We start from the raw sequence: 12,709 nt of genomic DNA, 5'->3' as shown, positions 1-12,709 counted from the left end.
AAACAGAGAAAAGAGAAAATGAAGAAAAGAGAGAAAACAGAAAACAGAAACACCGTCAACAGAACCAATGGTTCAGTGTTTTACACCGATACAGGCTAAACTGGACTAAATAAACTAAACTGGACTAAATAAACTAAACTGGACTAAATAAACTAAACTGGACTGGACTAAACTGGACTAAATAAACTAAACTGGACTAAATAAACTAAGCTGGACTGGACTAAACTGGACTAAATAAACTAAACTGGACTAAATAAACTAAACTGGACTGGACTAAACTGGACTAAATAAACTAAACTGGACTAAATAAACTAAACTGGACTGGACTAAATAAACTAAACTGGACTAAATAAACTAAACTGGACTGGACTAAATAAACTAAACTGGACTGGACTAAATAAACTAAACTGGACTGGACTAAATAAACTAAACTGGACTGGACTAAATAAACTAAACTGGACTAAATAAACTAAACTGGACTGGACTAAACTGGACTAAATAAACTAAACTGGACTGGACTAAACTGGACTAAATAAACTAAACTGGACTAAATAAACTAAACTGGACTAAATAAACTAAACTGGACTGGACTAAACTGGACTAAATAAACTAAACTGGACTAAATAAACTAAACTGGACTGGACTAAATAAACTAAACTGGACTAAACTGGACTAAATAAACTAAACTGGACTGGACTAAACTGGACTAAATAAACTAAACTGGACTGGACTAAACTGGACTAAATAAACTAAACTGGACTAAATAAACTAAACTGGACTAAACTGGACTAAATAAACTAAACTGGTCTAAATAAACTAAACTGGACTAAATAAACTAAACTGGACTGGACTAAATAAACTAAACTGGACTGGACTAAACTGGACTAAATAAACTAAACTAGAATAAATAAACTAAACTGGACTAAAACTAAACTGGACTAAACTAGACTAAATAAACTAAACTGGACTAAATAAACTAACCTGGACTGGAGTAAATTGGACTAAATAAACTAAACTGGACTGGACTAAACTGGACTAAATAAACTAAACTGGACTAAATAAACTAAACTGGACTGGACTAAACTGGACTAAATAAACTAAACTGGACTGGACTAAACTGGACTAAAACTAAACTGGACTAAATAAACTAAACTGGACTGGACTAAACTGGTCTAAATAAACTAAACTGGACTAAATAAACTAAACTGGACTAAATAAGGGTGAACTCTGTAACATGGCGTGGCAGTCGGGGACAGTCCTTCTGGACTGGCAGACCGGGGTGGTGGTTCCCCTTTTTAAGAACGGGGACCGGAGGATGTGCTCCACCCACAGGGGGACCCCACTCCTCAGCCTCCCGGGGACAGTCTGTTCCAGGTACTGGAGAGGAGGATCCGACCGATGGTCCAACCTCGGATCCAGGAGGAACAATGTGGTTTTCGTCCCGGTCGTGGACCACTGGACCAGCTCTATACTCTCCATCGGATGCTCGAGGGTTCATGGGAGTTTGCCCAACCGGTCCACATGTGTTTTGTGGATCTGGAGAAGGCGTTCGACCGTGTCCTTTGTGGTATCCTGTGGGGGGTGCTTCGGGAGTATGTGGTCCGGGGCCCTTTGCTCAGGCCAGTCCAGTCCTTGTATGACCGAAGCAGGAGTCTGGTTCGCATTGCCGGCAGTAAGTCAGACCTGTTCCAGGTGCATGTGGGACTCCGGCAGGGCTGCTCTTTGGCACCGGTTCTGTTCATCATTTTTATGGACAGAATTTCTCAGTGCAGCCAGGGGCTGGAGGGGTCCGGTTTGGGCCGGAGGGGGTCCGGTTTGGGCCGGAGGGGGTCCGGTTTGGGCCGGAGGGGGTCCGGTTTGGGGACCACAGGATTTCATCTCTGCTTTTGGTTTAGAGGTTCAAAATTCACTCTGCAGGTGTTGGATACCGTTCACTCTACAGGTGTTGGATACCGTTCACTCTACAGGTGTTGGATACCGTTCACTCTACAGGTGTTGGATACCGTTCACTCTACAGGTGTTGGATACCGTTCACTCTACAGGTGTTAGATACCGTTCACTCTACAGGTGTTGGATACCGTTCACTCTACAGGTGTTAGATACCGTTCTCTATGAAAACAGGACATTTAACACTAGTTGGGTGTTTTTCAGTGAGTTTCTTGGAGTATTTTTGCAGCTGTTTTACTCTGTACGTTCCGTCTGCAGAGTTAGTGTCATCGTCCATAAATGTGTCTTCGCTCATTCCATTTGTGCTGTAGGTCCACGTGTGTCTTTGTCTGTGTGTGTATTTGTGTGTTTGTGTGTGTCCTGTGGTTCCATGCGCTGACCCCCCCCCCCCTCAGATCCACTCACTGAGTCGCTTCTAATCCTCTTTTGATGAACTTCGTTAACAGCCCCCTGGGGGGCCTTTGGCTCTGTTCATTAGGCAGCACACGACCCTGTCCACGCCCCCGGAGCACGCACTGCGCGTCCCCGCGGCCCTCTCCATAAATTCACCATCAAACATGAGGGAGTTGAACGCGTTTGTCCGAAAGAAGAAGAAGAAGGAGAAGAAGGAGAAGGAGAAGGAGGAGAAGGAGAAGAAGGAGAAGGAGAAGGAGAAGAAGGAGAAGGAGAAGAAGGAGAAGAAGGAGAAGGAGAAGAAGGAGAAGGAGAAGGAGGAGAAGGAGAAGGAGAAGGAGGAGAAGGAGAAGAAGGAGAAGAAGGAGAAGGAGAAGAAGAAGGAGGAGGAGAAGGAGAAGAAGAAGGAGAAGGAGAAGGAGAAGAAAGGCGCCCCCCCATGCCGCCCCGTAAGACCCTCTTCAGCCCCTTCATGCCGGTGGATCCGCAGGGGCGCACTGACATCCAGGCGCTGTTGCACCGGAGCCGCGCGCAGGGCCGAGCGGAGGCGGAGCGCACCCGCGGCGGCTGCGACCACAGAGACCCTCCGTGCGCCATCGTGGAGCTGCGGCTCGGCCCCGGCGGCGGCGGCGCGCTCCACTACCTCCAGCCGGACAAGTGCGCTCTGGAGCGCGCGCAGAGACGCCGGCGCCTCGCCGCCAACGCCCGGGAGAGGCGGAGGATGCTGGGGCTGAACGTGGCCTTCGACCGGCTCCGGAGCGTCATCCCGAACCTGGAGAGCGACAAGAAGCTGTCCAAGTCCGAGACCCTGCAGATGGCGCAGATCTACATCGCCACCCTCAGTGAGCTGCTGCAGGAGGGGGCCCGCGCACCCAGACCCCCGGGGGCCGCCCCGGTACGGCAGGGACCCGCGCTGTCCTCGGGGGACGCGGAGGGGGCCTTCAAGGACTTCCACAGCGGGAAGAGAGGCCCAGGAGGGGCGGAGGAGGAGGAGGAGGAGGTGGTGTGGGAGAGGAAGAACGGAAGCAAGTGACCTTAAACAAACATCAGACTGAACTGATGAAGGAACTACTGAGGAACAGGGAGGAGGCACCTGAACGCACCAGCAGACATACACCTGAACGCACCAGCAGACAAACACCTGAACGCACCAGCAGACAAACACCTGAACGCACCAGCAGACAAACACCTGAACGCACCAGCAGACAAACACCTGAACGCACCAGCACACAAACACCTGAACGCACCAGCACACAAACACCCGGATGTCCGTCCTGAACCTTCAGTCCAGTACTTATCTTCAGTGTTTCATACATATATTTTAACAATGTCCTGAAGTGTTTATACAGTTTGTGTCATAAATTAATCCATATTCTATCATTATGGGATGTAGTTTTATTTTTTTATGAGTTTCTGTCAGTGCATTAATAATTAAATCTGCTTAAAACCACTTTAGTCCTGATGTAAAATAAACCGAGGAGCAGATTCTGAAGTTTCCAGATTGGTTCCTTCTGCAGTCAAAGTACTGATACACAGTGGAAACCACTGGAGTACCAGCAGAACTGAGCTCAGAACCTTCAAACAGTGAAGTCCAACCCTTAAACTCTGCTGACTCTGACTCTGATGCGTTTCCTGTTGAACATGTTGAAGGTGGAGTTTGTTTTTCTGACGTAGAATCGGTGGTTCCATCGTATTCATGAAGTTCACTGGAGGAAAAAGGATGAAATTTACAACACATGACGAAACTGGAAAAAACAGGAAAACCACTGATGTAGAACAAGGACACCAACTGAAAAGTAATTATGAATGAGTTGTTATTACTGTGGTTTTAAACAGTTGAACAGATGTTATAAATGTTTGACGTTTATCACATTTAATCCAAAATCATCAGATCAGTTGGAATGTGAAAACATTCAGTTCAAATTATGAAGTTCTCTTCAGTTTTTAATTCTTTGAGTTTTATTCTGTTTTATTTTGTCTTGTTTGACGTCACATGAAAAAACATGTTTTATAGAAGTATAACTTCAGCTTAGTTTGTGTGTTCATTTATATTAAATAATATTTGAAAATCAGTTGAATTTATTTAAATGGTTGTTTTCACATAGGTCAGGGGTGTCAAACATATGGCCCAGGGACCAAAACCAGCCCCCCAGAGGGTCCGATCAGGCCCGTGGGATGAATGTGTGAACTGGACAAATTACACTGAAAATATGAACAGTTACAGGTGTCAAATAACATTATGGAAATATTTACAGTTAGACTATTCTCACAATAAAATATGAGTAACTTGAACAAATATGAACCTGAAATGTTTCAAGTTCAATTTTAATAAAATAATAAAATCACTGTGATCTGTAAGTGCTAATAATAATGACATAATATTATAATAATATTTAAACTTAATATTATAATAAGACAATATTCTTGAAATTGCACTTTTTTTTCTAAACAAACGTCAGGTTTACATGGTTGAGGTTATTCATACTTTCATAATTCAAATTGACTTTTTTCACACTAAACACACTAGTCTGTCTATTACCAACGTTATTATCGTTAACAAAAACTAACGAAATGATGAAAACTAGAATTGAAAAAACATTTTCGTTAACTGAAATTAAAAAAAACTATAATTAAAAGAAAAAACACAACTAACTGAAACTGTATTGTGTGTTTATAAAACTAAAACGGATACAAATTATGGATAAAATTCCCTTCGTTTTCGTCTTTGTCAGTGTGGGATTGATCCGAAATCGATTAATTTCGCTCTAGCAGTTTTCTGTGCTGTCTCCATACGACACTTTTTGCTCCGTCACTTGTGTTCACTTGTGGTTTCCAGTCGTCTTCTGGTCCCCACTCTACCTGGAAACATGGAGACTAAAGCAGCAGAGTCCTGTCTGGGATTGATTTGAATACGACGACAGAGAAGAAGAGAAAAGAGACCACTGAACTACAACTGAACTACAACTGAACTACAACTGAACTACAACTGAACTACAACTGAACTACAACTAAACTACAACTAAACTACAACTGAACTACAACTGAACTACAACTGAACTACAACTACAACTGAACTACAACTGAACTACAACTGAACTACAACTGAACTACAACTACAACTGAACTACAACTGAACTACAACTGAACTACAACTACAACTGAACTACAACTGAACTACAACTAAGCATTTAGAAAAAACTAAAACTAATAAAAACTATCAAACCTGCTCTAAAAACGAATTAAAACGAACTGAATTGGAGAAAAAAAAAAAAAAAAAAAAGAGTCAAAATTAAATAAAACTAAACTAGAATGAAAAATCCAGAACTATTCGAACCTTGTCTATTATTTAACTGGTTGACATCACATTGTACTGGATGTGAAACCTGACACCCCCTGGTTTCGGTATAAAAACGTGCAGTTGACGACATTAAAAGCTGTGACGAAATAAACCTGATTCCAAACCCAGATTCTCTGATAATTCACCTCATCCACATTCAAACCACAGCCTGAGTGAGGGCGTAAAAGGAACCCGTGACCTTTGACCCCAAGTGTGACCCAATAAAACCAGAGCAGAGGGTACTGAAAGTAGCAACTTTTATTTTTTAAAATTATGTACAGGTAACCAAAGACATCAGTCTGAAACTGGTACAAAGATCAAGTTTTCCTGCAGGTTTTTGTCGTGTTAAGAAGCTCTGAGTCCGTCTGTCCAACACCAGCCAGAAAAGACGTACAAAAGGAAAAATAGAGTCCCATTCACAAAAGTAGAGTCTAACCGGCTAAATTTAACCCCTCCCACATCCAGCCCACAACCCCACCCCACCCCCCACCCCGTTACCCATCAGCCTTCGCTCCTACGTGAGGATTCCAATCTATGTACAGGATCTATGTACAGAACGCGCTGCATTCACTGACCAGACCGACAATAAAGCTGTAAACTTCTGAGGAGTGTGTGTGTGTATGTGTGTGTGTGTGTGTGTGTGTGTGTGTGTGACATGAACAGCTGATGGTCCGACCTGAACCCCAGCTGGAGGTGACGCAGCAGGGGTCGGCGTGGACGCGTCCTTCTCCAGGAACCGACTGCAAGACACCAACGCCGCGAAGCTGGACTGAAAAACCAACGGACAGCGGCGAGGACACGCCCACATTTTATGACCGGAAGGAAAAAAAAAGACCCAGAGTTTGGACGATGAAACGGAAAGTGAGGAGCGAAATGTTTCTGACGGAAGGCGATAAAAATAAAAACACTGTTGGAGTCGAATGTCGTTGGACACGTTGGACACGTGGTCTGTAACGGACGTCCGTCTTCTGCCGTTTCCACTGGATTCTCTGTTAAACTGAACTTTAGACAAACTTCAGCCGAAAACCGCAGTAAAGCGGTAATGTTACCATGACGACCGTTTCTACCCTTTATCATATTGTACATTTTTGGAGGTTTTGACTGAACTCTTTTCTTTTTTAATTAAATAGTAAAATGAGGAATGTGTCTGTTTTTTTTAAATATATATGTCATATTTGCGGCAGTTGTGATCTGTAGTTTGTCGTTGTTAACCCTTAAAGACCCAGAGCTGCTGTAGGGACCGTCCCCAAATGAAAAGAATTCTAATGCTATGTTCCGTATTTTGCATCTTTAAGTATAATTTTCCTGTATTTAATTTACTAATCGTGCAGATGTTCGTTAAAGCTCACATTAAAGTTGAGGATCATTTTATCAAAAACAAAGAAAAGTGAAGAAAACATGACTTTTTTTTTTTGTTTTTGTAAAAACTGTCATTAACTGAACATAAGCCCAGTGTGTCCATCCACTGTCACTGACCCAACACCATGGGTTTGACTGGGGAATCGATGTTGTAGAAGACGACGGCGTTTCCACAGTAACTACAGAGCCTCTGAACGTCCAAATATGGTCATATCTGATGACCATGAAAAGATGAAGAACTGTATTTGACACCAATTATTGACATGGATTGATTGGATGAATGGATCAACAGTTATTAAATGGATTAGATCAGTAGGTGGTTTAGGTTTTTGAGGGTTAACAGAATAAATACAGGGTTCCAGATGGTATGAAATTATGTATTCTACTCATTTCTTAAAGTATTTTCCCAATTTTCTCCCCAATTTAGAAACATTTGTTCACTTTTATGCCATATTTCAAGGTTTATTGCTTACATTTTTCTGTATTTTTCAAGTATTTTGCTCATTTTATTCTCCTTTTACATTTTGAGGGTGAACAAAATAAATACAGGGTTCTGGATGTTATGAAATAATTAATTCCGCCCATTTTTCAAGTATTTTGCTCATTTTCTGCTCACTTTAGAAGTATTTATTCACTTTTATGCCACATTTAAAGGTTTACTCTTCATATTTCAAGAAGATAAGTGTTTCCACGGTAACTACGGAGCCTCTGAACGTCCAAATATGGTCATATCTGATGACCAGGAAAACATGAAGAACTATTTGACACCAATTATTGACATGGAGTGATAGGATTAGTGGATCAACAGGAATTCAACGGTTCAGATCAGTAGATGGCTTAGATGTTTGGGTCGTTAAGGGTTAATCAGCTGATGAGTGTGTGTGTCTGTGATCCCGAGCTTCGGGACATTATGGGATGTCACTGACAGACTCAGTCACATGAACACAGATCAGACCTTCAGACTGTCACTGAACCCAACACGCCGCTGTGTGCCGGGACGCTGGGGGGTGTTTACCTGTCGTCATGGTAACAGACGTGCGTCTAAACCGCGGATTGGACCGAACCGCCTCGGACCTCTGCTCCAGATTAAGCCACATCTGTGACTTCAAAAGGGTATTTTTTCAGATGTTTTTTTTTTCCCGGACCTTCTCTTTACTTCGTTTTCGAGCGTCTGTCGCGCAGGTCGTACAGAACCTGAAGACGGAGCACGGATGAGCTGCAGGAACGGAACCTGAACCGGATCAGACAAACTCAACAACCCCCTTTAACACCGAGGTCCGATGGGTTGAACAGATCGACTGCAAAACCAACATTTAAACCAAATGAACCCCAAACTATGGACGTGACGCCCGCTCTGCTGAAGCTCCGCCCACAAACAACCTGTGGGCGTGGCCTGGACGCCCGCTCGGACACGCAGGAGGACCGGTTCTGGTTCCGGTCCTGCTCGCGCCAGAGGTCGATGGATTCTCTGGAAGTAACAGTTTGTGCTTGGGCGGAAGGAGGCGGAGCTTTAACCGCCTGAAGGTCGCCGGGTCTGAAAGCTCCGCCCTCGGCCCACTAGAGGTTCCCCCAAAGTTCTGCCTGGAAGGAAATGAACAGGCCGGTCCACTTTAACGGATCCATGAGTGATCTGAGCATCTGTGACCGGAGCCCAGAGGCCGTGTCGGTCACAGAACCAGGGCGACGCCATCAAAGACCAGCAGAAAAGTCATTATTTCAGCGTTGACGGGTGAGTTTTTTTTTTTTTTTTTTTTGAAGTGTTGGAGTTGTTCTTTGATGACAGACTGAAAAAACAACAAAAAAAACAAAACGCAGCTTCACTTCAATCTGTCACTGATCGATACCAGAGGAGATGAAAAGGGAAAAAAACGACAGAAATCAATACCAATCTTTATAAATAAAAGAAGGTGGAGGGAAATAAATAGAGGTGGACTGAACCCGCGGAAACAGCGGAAAAAACAAGACGAAACGGGAGCGGGTGAACGAGGCTCGACGGGATGTTCAGGTAAACAGACCAGGAGGAGGAGGAGGAGGAGGAGGAGGAGGAGGTGTTTACTGTCCAGAGATGAAGGTCGACCTGATGTGTGTGTGTGTGTGTGTGTGTTGTGTGACAAGCTTCTCTCTAGCAGTGCTCCAGGTAGTCGATGATCCGGGAGATGGACTTCTGTCCTGTGGTGCCCACGTCACACTGGACAGAAAAAAAAAAGAAAAAAAGACCCCCTGTTATTACACAAACGACAGGTAACACAACACAACACCACATACAACAAAACACAACAAAACATAACACACTCAGACTCAGATCCAATGCTTTAGTTCAGGGCTGTTTAACTCCTTTTAGTTCAGTGGACACATTCAGCCCAGTATGAGCTCAAATGAACTGAATAATAATCATAACTAGAAGCACTCGGAGAGCGCAGACCTCCGCCAAGGCTGATCAGTGGCCCCCCCTGTGGGCCCCCCCCACGCCAAGGAGGTTATGTTTTTGCCAGGGTTTGTTTGTTTGTTTGTTTGTCTGTCCGTTAGTGTGCAACATAACTCAAAAAGTTATGGACAGATTTTGATGAAATTTTCAGGGTTTGTTGGAAATGGGCCCCCCCGTGGGCCCCCCCACCCCCGATCACCACCAAAATTTAATCATTTCTTCCTTATCCCATTTCCAACAAACCCTGAAAATTTCATCAAAATCTGTCCATAACTTTTTGAGTTATGTTGCACACTAAAGGACAGAAAAACAAACAAACAAACAAACCCTGGCAAAAACATAACCTCCTTGGCGGAGGTAATTAACTGTAATTATTAATACCAGTGAAAAAAGTACAATTAAATATGAAAAATACTAGAAAAAAACAGAAGAAACCACAAGAGGCAATGCAGCCAAATTCTATACAATGTGTCAGAAGATGGACACAAACAATTTCTCATTGTAACTAAGGATATATATATTTATAGTTAGTTTTTACTTTATTTGAATTAGTTAATTTTATTTTATGTATTCATTGTGGATGTGTACATTTATATTTTTTTGTTGGAGTATGAGGTGCATCAGCGGGTGTACGTAAGTATGTTGTGATATTTTACCTACGTTGAATTGTACAGTTATGATTGTTACAATATAAAAATTCAAAAAAGAAAAAAAAACTTTGGAGAAAAAAAATATTAAAAATGTAGTTTAAAACATGTGAATATCATGAACAACCTGAAATTTCTTCAGACAAATCAGTGTAATTTTACCAATATTCTGCCTCAGTTTATCATTCACACATGTTCATTACACCTCAAACCTATAAATGTACAAAACATTAAACAAAAGGCAAAATATTGTTAAAATTGTACTTACTTCTCATGTTCATATTTGTTCAGGTTATTTGCATTTTTTTGTGAAAGGATAGTTTTTTAAATGTCTACGTTTTAGTCCACAGGGTGTGAAACGACCCGACAGATGTTGAAGAGGAGCAGAGTCACATGGTTTAATGACACGTGTTGTGGTTGTGTACAGACGTTAACGGACACTCACGGTGAGGTTCATGAAGTTGAGGAACTTTTTCAGCATTTCTGTCATGATGGAGAAGTCTCCTTTAGGCAGGTTTTCTCTCACAGTAGTCACATTCATCTGAGGACCGAGAGAAACAGGAAGCAGTCAGTGACAAACATCTGACGAACACCAACAGGTCAGGTCTGGTTCACACTCAAATACTAAAACGCCATTAATTCTTTTTTACAGTAGATTTTCACATCCGTCTGTCTGAGTCTACATTCAGACCGTAGGTAAATGTGGTCCAAATCTGATTTTTTAAGCCATATGTGACCTGGATCTGATCTGTTAAAGACAGTGAGCGGCACTAATCTGACCCGGACCACTTTCATATGTGGTCCTAAATCTGACCCAGACCACTTTCATATGTGGTCCTAAATCTGACCCAGACCACTTTCATATGTGGTCCTAAATCTGACCAAGACCACTTTCATATGTGGTCCTAAATCTGACCCAGACCACTTTCATATGTGGTCCTAAATCTGACCCAGACCACTTTCATATGTGGTCCTGAATCTGACCAAGACCACTTTCATATGTGGTCCTAAATCTGACCCAGACCACTTTCATATGTGGTTCTAAACTGATCCAGATCTGATATTTTCCAATGTGACTTCAGTCTGAATGTCCAGGTCGCATTTATCCGATATTGAAGTGCGACAAACGTCCCAGTTGTTGGTCAGAGTGGAGGAAAACTATATTTCCTTCAGTAAACACAGTGTGTGTCTGCGTGGTCTGGTATTCCATCAAGACCTCTTTAGTGCATGTGGGTCACTTCAGGACCTCTTTAGTGCATGTGGGTCACTTCAGGGTCACATTCAGTTCAGAGTCAAAACTGATAGAAGTCGCATTTAATGTGAATATGATCCAACTCACAAAAAAAATCCGATTTCACCAAAAAATCTGGATTGAGCATTAAGACCTGCTGTGTGGGCCTTTGTGTCCAGTGTGTGTGTGTGTGTGTGTGTGTGTGTGTGCGTGTGCGTGTGTTTCTTACCGGGCTTCCCTGGCAGAGACAGCCCAGCAGCAGTGCTGTGTATGAGGCTACGATGCTGTCCTCCATGTGCTTCCCTGCATGTTGCAGAGCTGAGGAAGAGGAAGATGAGGCGTTCAGGTGTCATTCGTATTATCAGTACCAACCCACTCTGCGACCCCTGGGTGACCCCTGGGTGACCCCGTACCTTTGTTGAGGTCCAGCTCCTCGTCCTCGTCGTCTTTTTCCTTTTTCTTGCCGTCGTCCTGTTTGTTGGCCTCGTTGTCGTTGGCGACCCACTGGATCTCCCCGCCCTCCTCCTGCCACTCGCCGCTCTGGTCCAGCGAGGCTTTGGGCGCCTCCTTGATGAGGTCGTCGGTCTGCGCCTCGGCCAGGACGGCGGCGCGTTCCCTCTGGAGGAACAGCTGAGGACGAGACAGACAGAGGTTAAAGGGTCCGCGGGACACCGGGACAGACCCACCAGGACGGACCCGCTGGTCCGGGTTGCGGCCGGAACACACCTGTACGAGGGCGGCGATGGCGCTCAGAGGACCGGTGCCGCACACGTCCTGGTGCGGAGGGCCGAGCAGGACGGTGGAGTCGCACGGACCCTGACCCTCCTCCATCTCCATCTCCATCAGACAGTAGCGGTTCCTGGCGCTGTACTCCACCAGGTTAATGAGCAGACCCAGACCCTGGGGGGGGGGGGGGGCGCACAGATGAAAACACCACCGACAGATCACAGACCCCCATGGTCTTTTATAGACCCCCACAGTCCCACAGAGGCCCCTATAGTCCCTGATAGACCCCCACAGTCCCACAGAGGCCCCTATAGTCCCTGATAGACCCCCACAGTCCCACATAGGCCCCTACAGTCCCTGATAGACCCCCACAGTCCCACATAGGCCCCTCCAGTCCCTGATAGACCCCCACAGTCCCACATAGCCCCCCACAGGCCATCACAGGCCCACATGGTCCCTTACAGACCCCCACAGTCCCTCCACGGTCCCCCACAGGCCGTCACAGGCCCACATGGTCCCTTATAGACCCCTGTAGTCCGTCCACAGTCCCCCACAGGTTGTGACAGGCCCACATGGTCCCTAATAGACCCCCACAGCCCCCCCATGGTCCCCCATAGACCTCTACGGTCCCTGGTTTTCATGGC

The 12,709-nt window shown here is 44.5% G+C and overlaps 2 protein-coding genes across 7 annotated transcripts in view; one reads left to right on the top strand and one right to left on the bottom strand.

The window, feature by feature from the left end:
- LOC115410050 (wings apart-like protein homolog) overlaps positions 1-12,709 on the bottom strand; it is a 60,621-nt gene that overhangs the window by 7,494 nt on the left and 40,418 nt on the right. For 2 of the 6 annotated variants that reach the window (XM_030121456.1, XM_030121457.1), the window contains 5 exons: positions 12,066-12,239; positions 11,753-11,969; positions 11,569-11,657; positions 10,554-10,649; positions 8,771-9,224 (listed from right to left, as the gene is read on the bottom strand). In XM_030121456.1, the coding sequence (XP_029977316.1) occupies positions 9,159-9,224; positions 10,554-10,649; positions 11,569-11,657; positions 11,753-11,969; positions 12,066-12,239 (642 nt within the window). In that variant the 3' untranslated portion in view covers positions 8,771-9,158. Of the gene's footprint in view, positions 1-5,917; positions 6,328-8,770; positions 9,225-10,553; positions 10,650-11,568; positions 11,658-11,752; positions 12,240-12,709 lie in introns of those variants that run through there. The other 4 variants (XM_030121452.1, XM_030121455.1, XM_030121453.1 and 1 more) reach the window with 3 other exon arrangements.
- LOC115410414 (protein atonal homolog 1-like) lies at positions 2,780-3,373 on the top strand. Its single transcript, XM_030122062.1, has one exon. It carries the CDS (start codon positions 2,780-2,782, stop codon positions 3,371-3,373), a length of 594 nt encoding a protein of 197 aa, XP_029977922.1.

The sequence above is a fragment of the Sphaeramia orbicularis genome, chromosome 19, assembly GCF_902148855.1.
Source record: "Sphaeramia orbicularis chromosome 19, fSphaOr1.1, whole genome shotgun sequence".
In the NCBI taxonomy this organism is placed as follows: Eukaryota; Metazoa; Chordata; class Actinopteri; order Kurtiformes; family Apogonidae; genus Sphaeramia; species Sphaeramia orbicularis.
This window is presented reverse-complemented; position numbering and strand designations above follow the sequence as displayed.

Excerpts from the sequence above, each read along its gene's own strand:
- LOC115410414 (XM_030122062.1), top strand. The coding sequence starts at position 2,780 with ATGCCGCCCCGTAAGACCCTCTTCAGCCCCTTCATGCCGGTGGATCCG.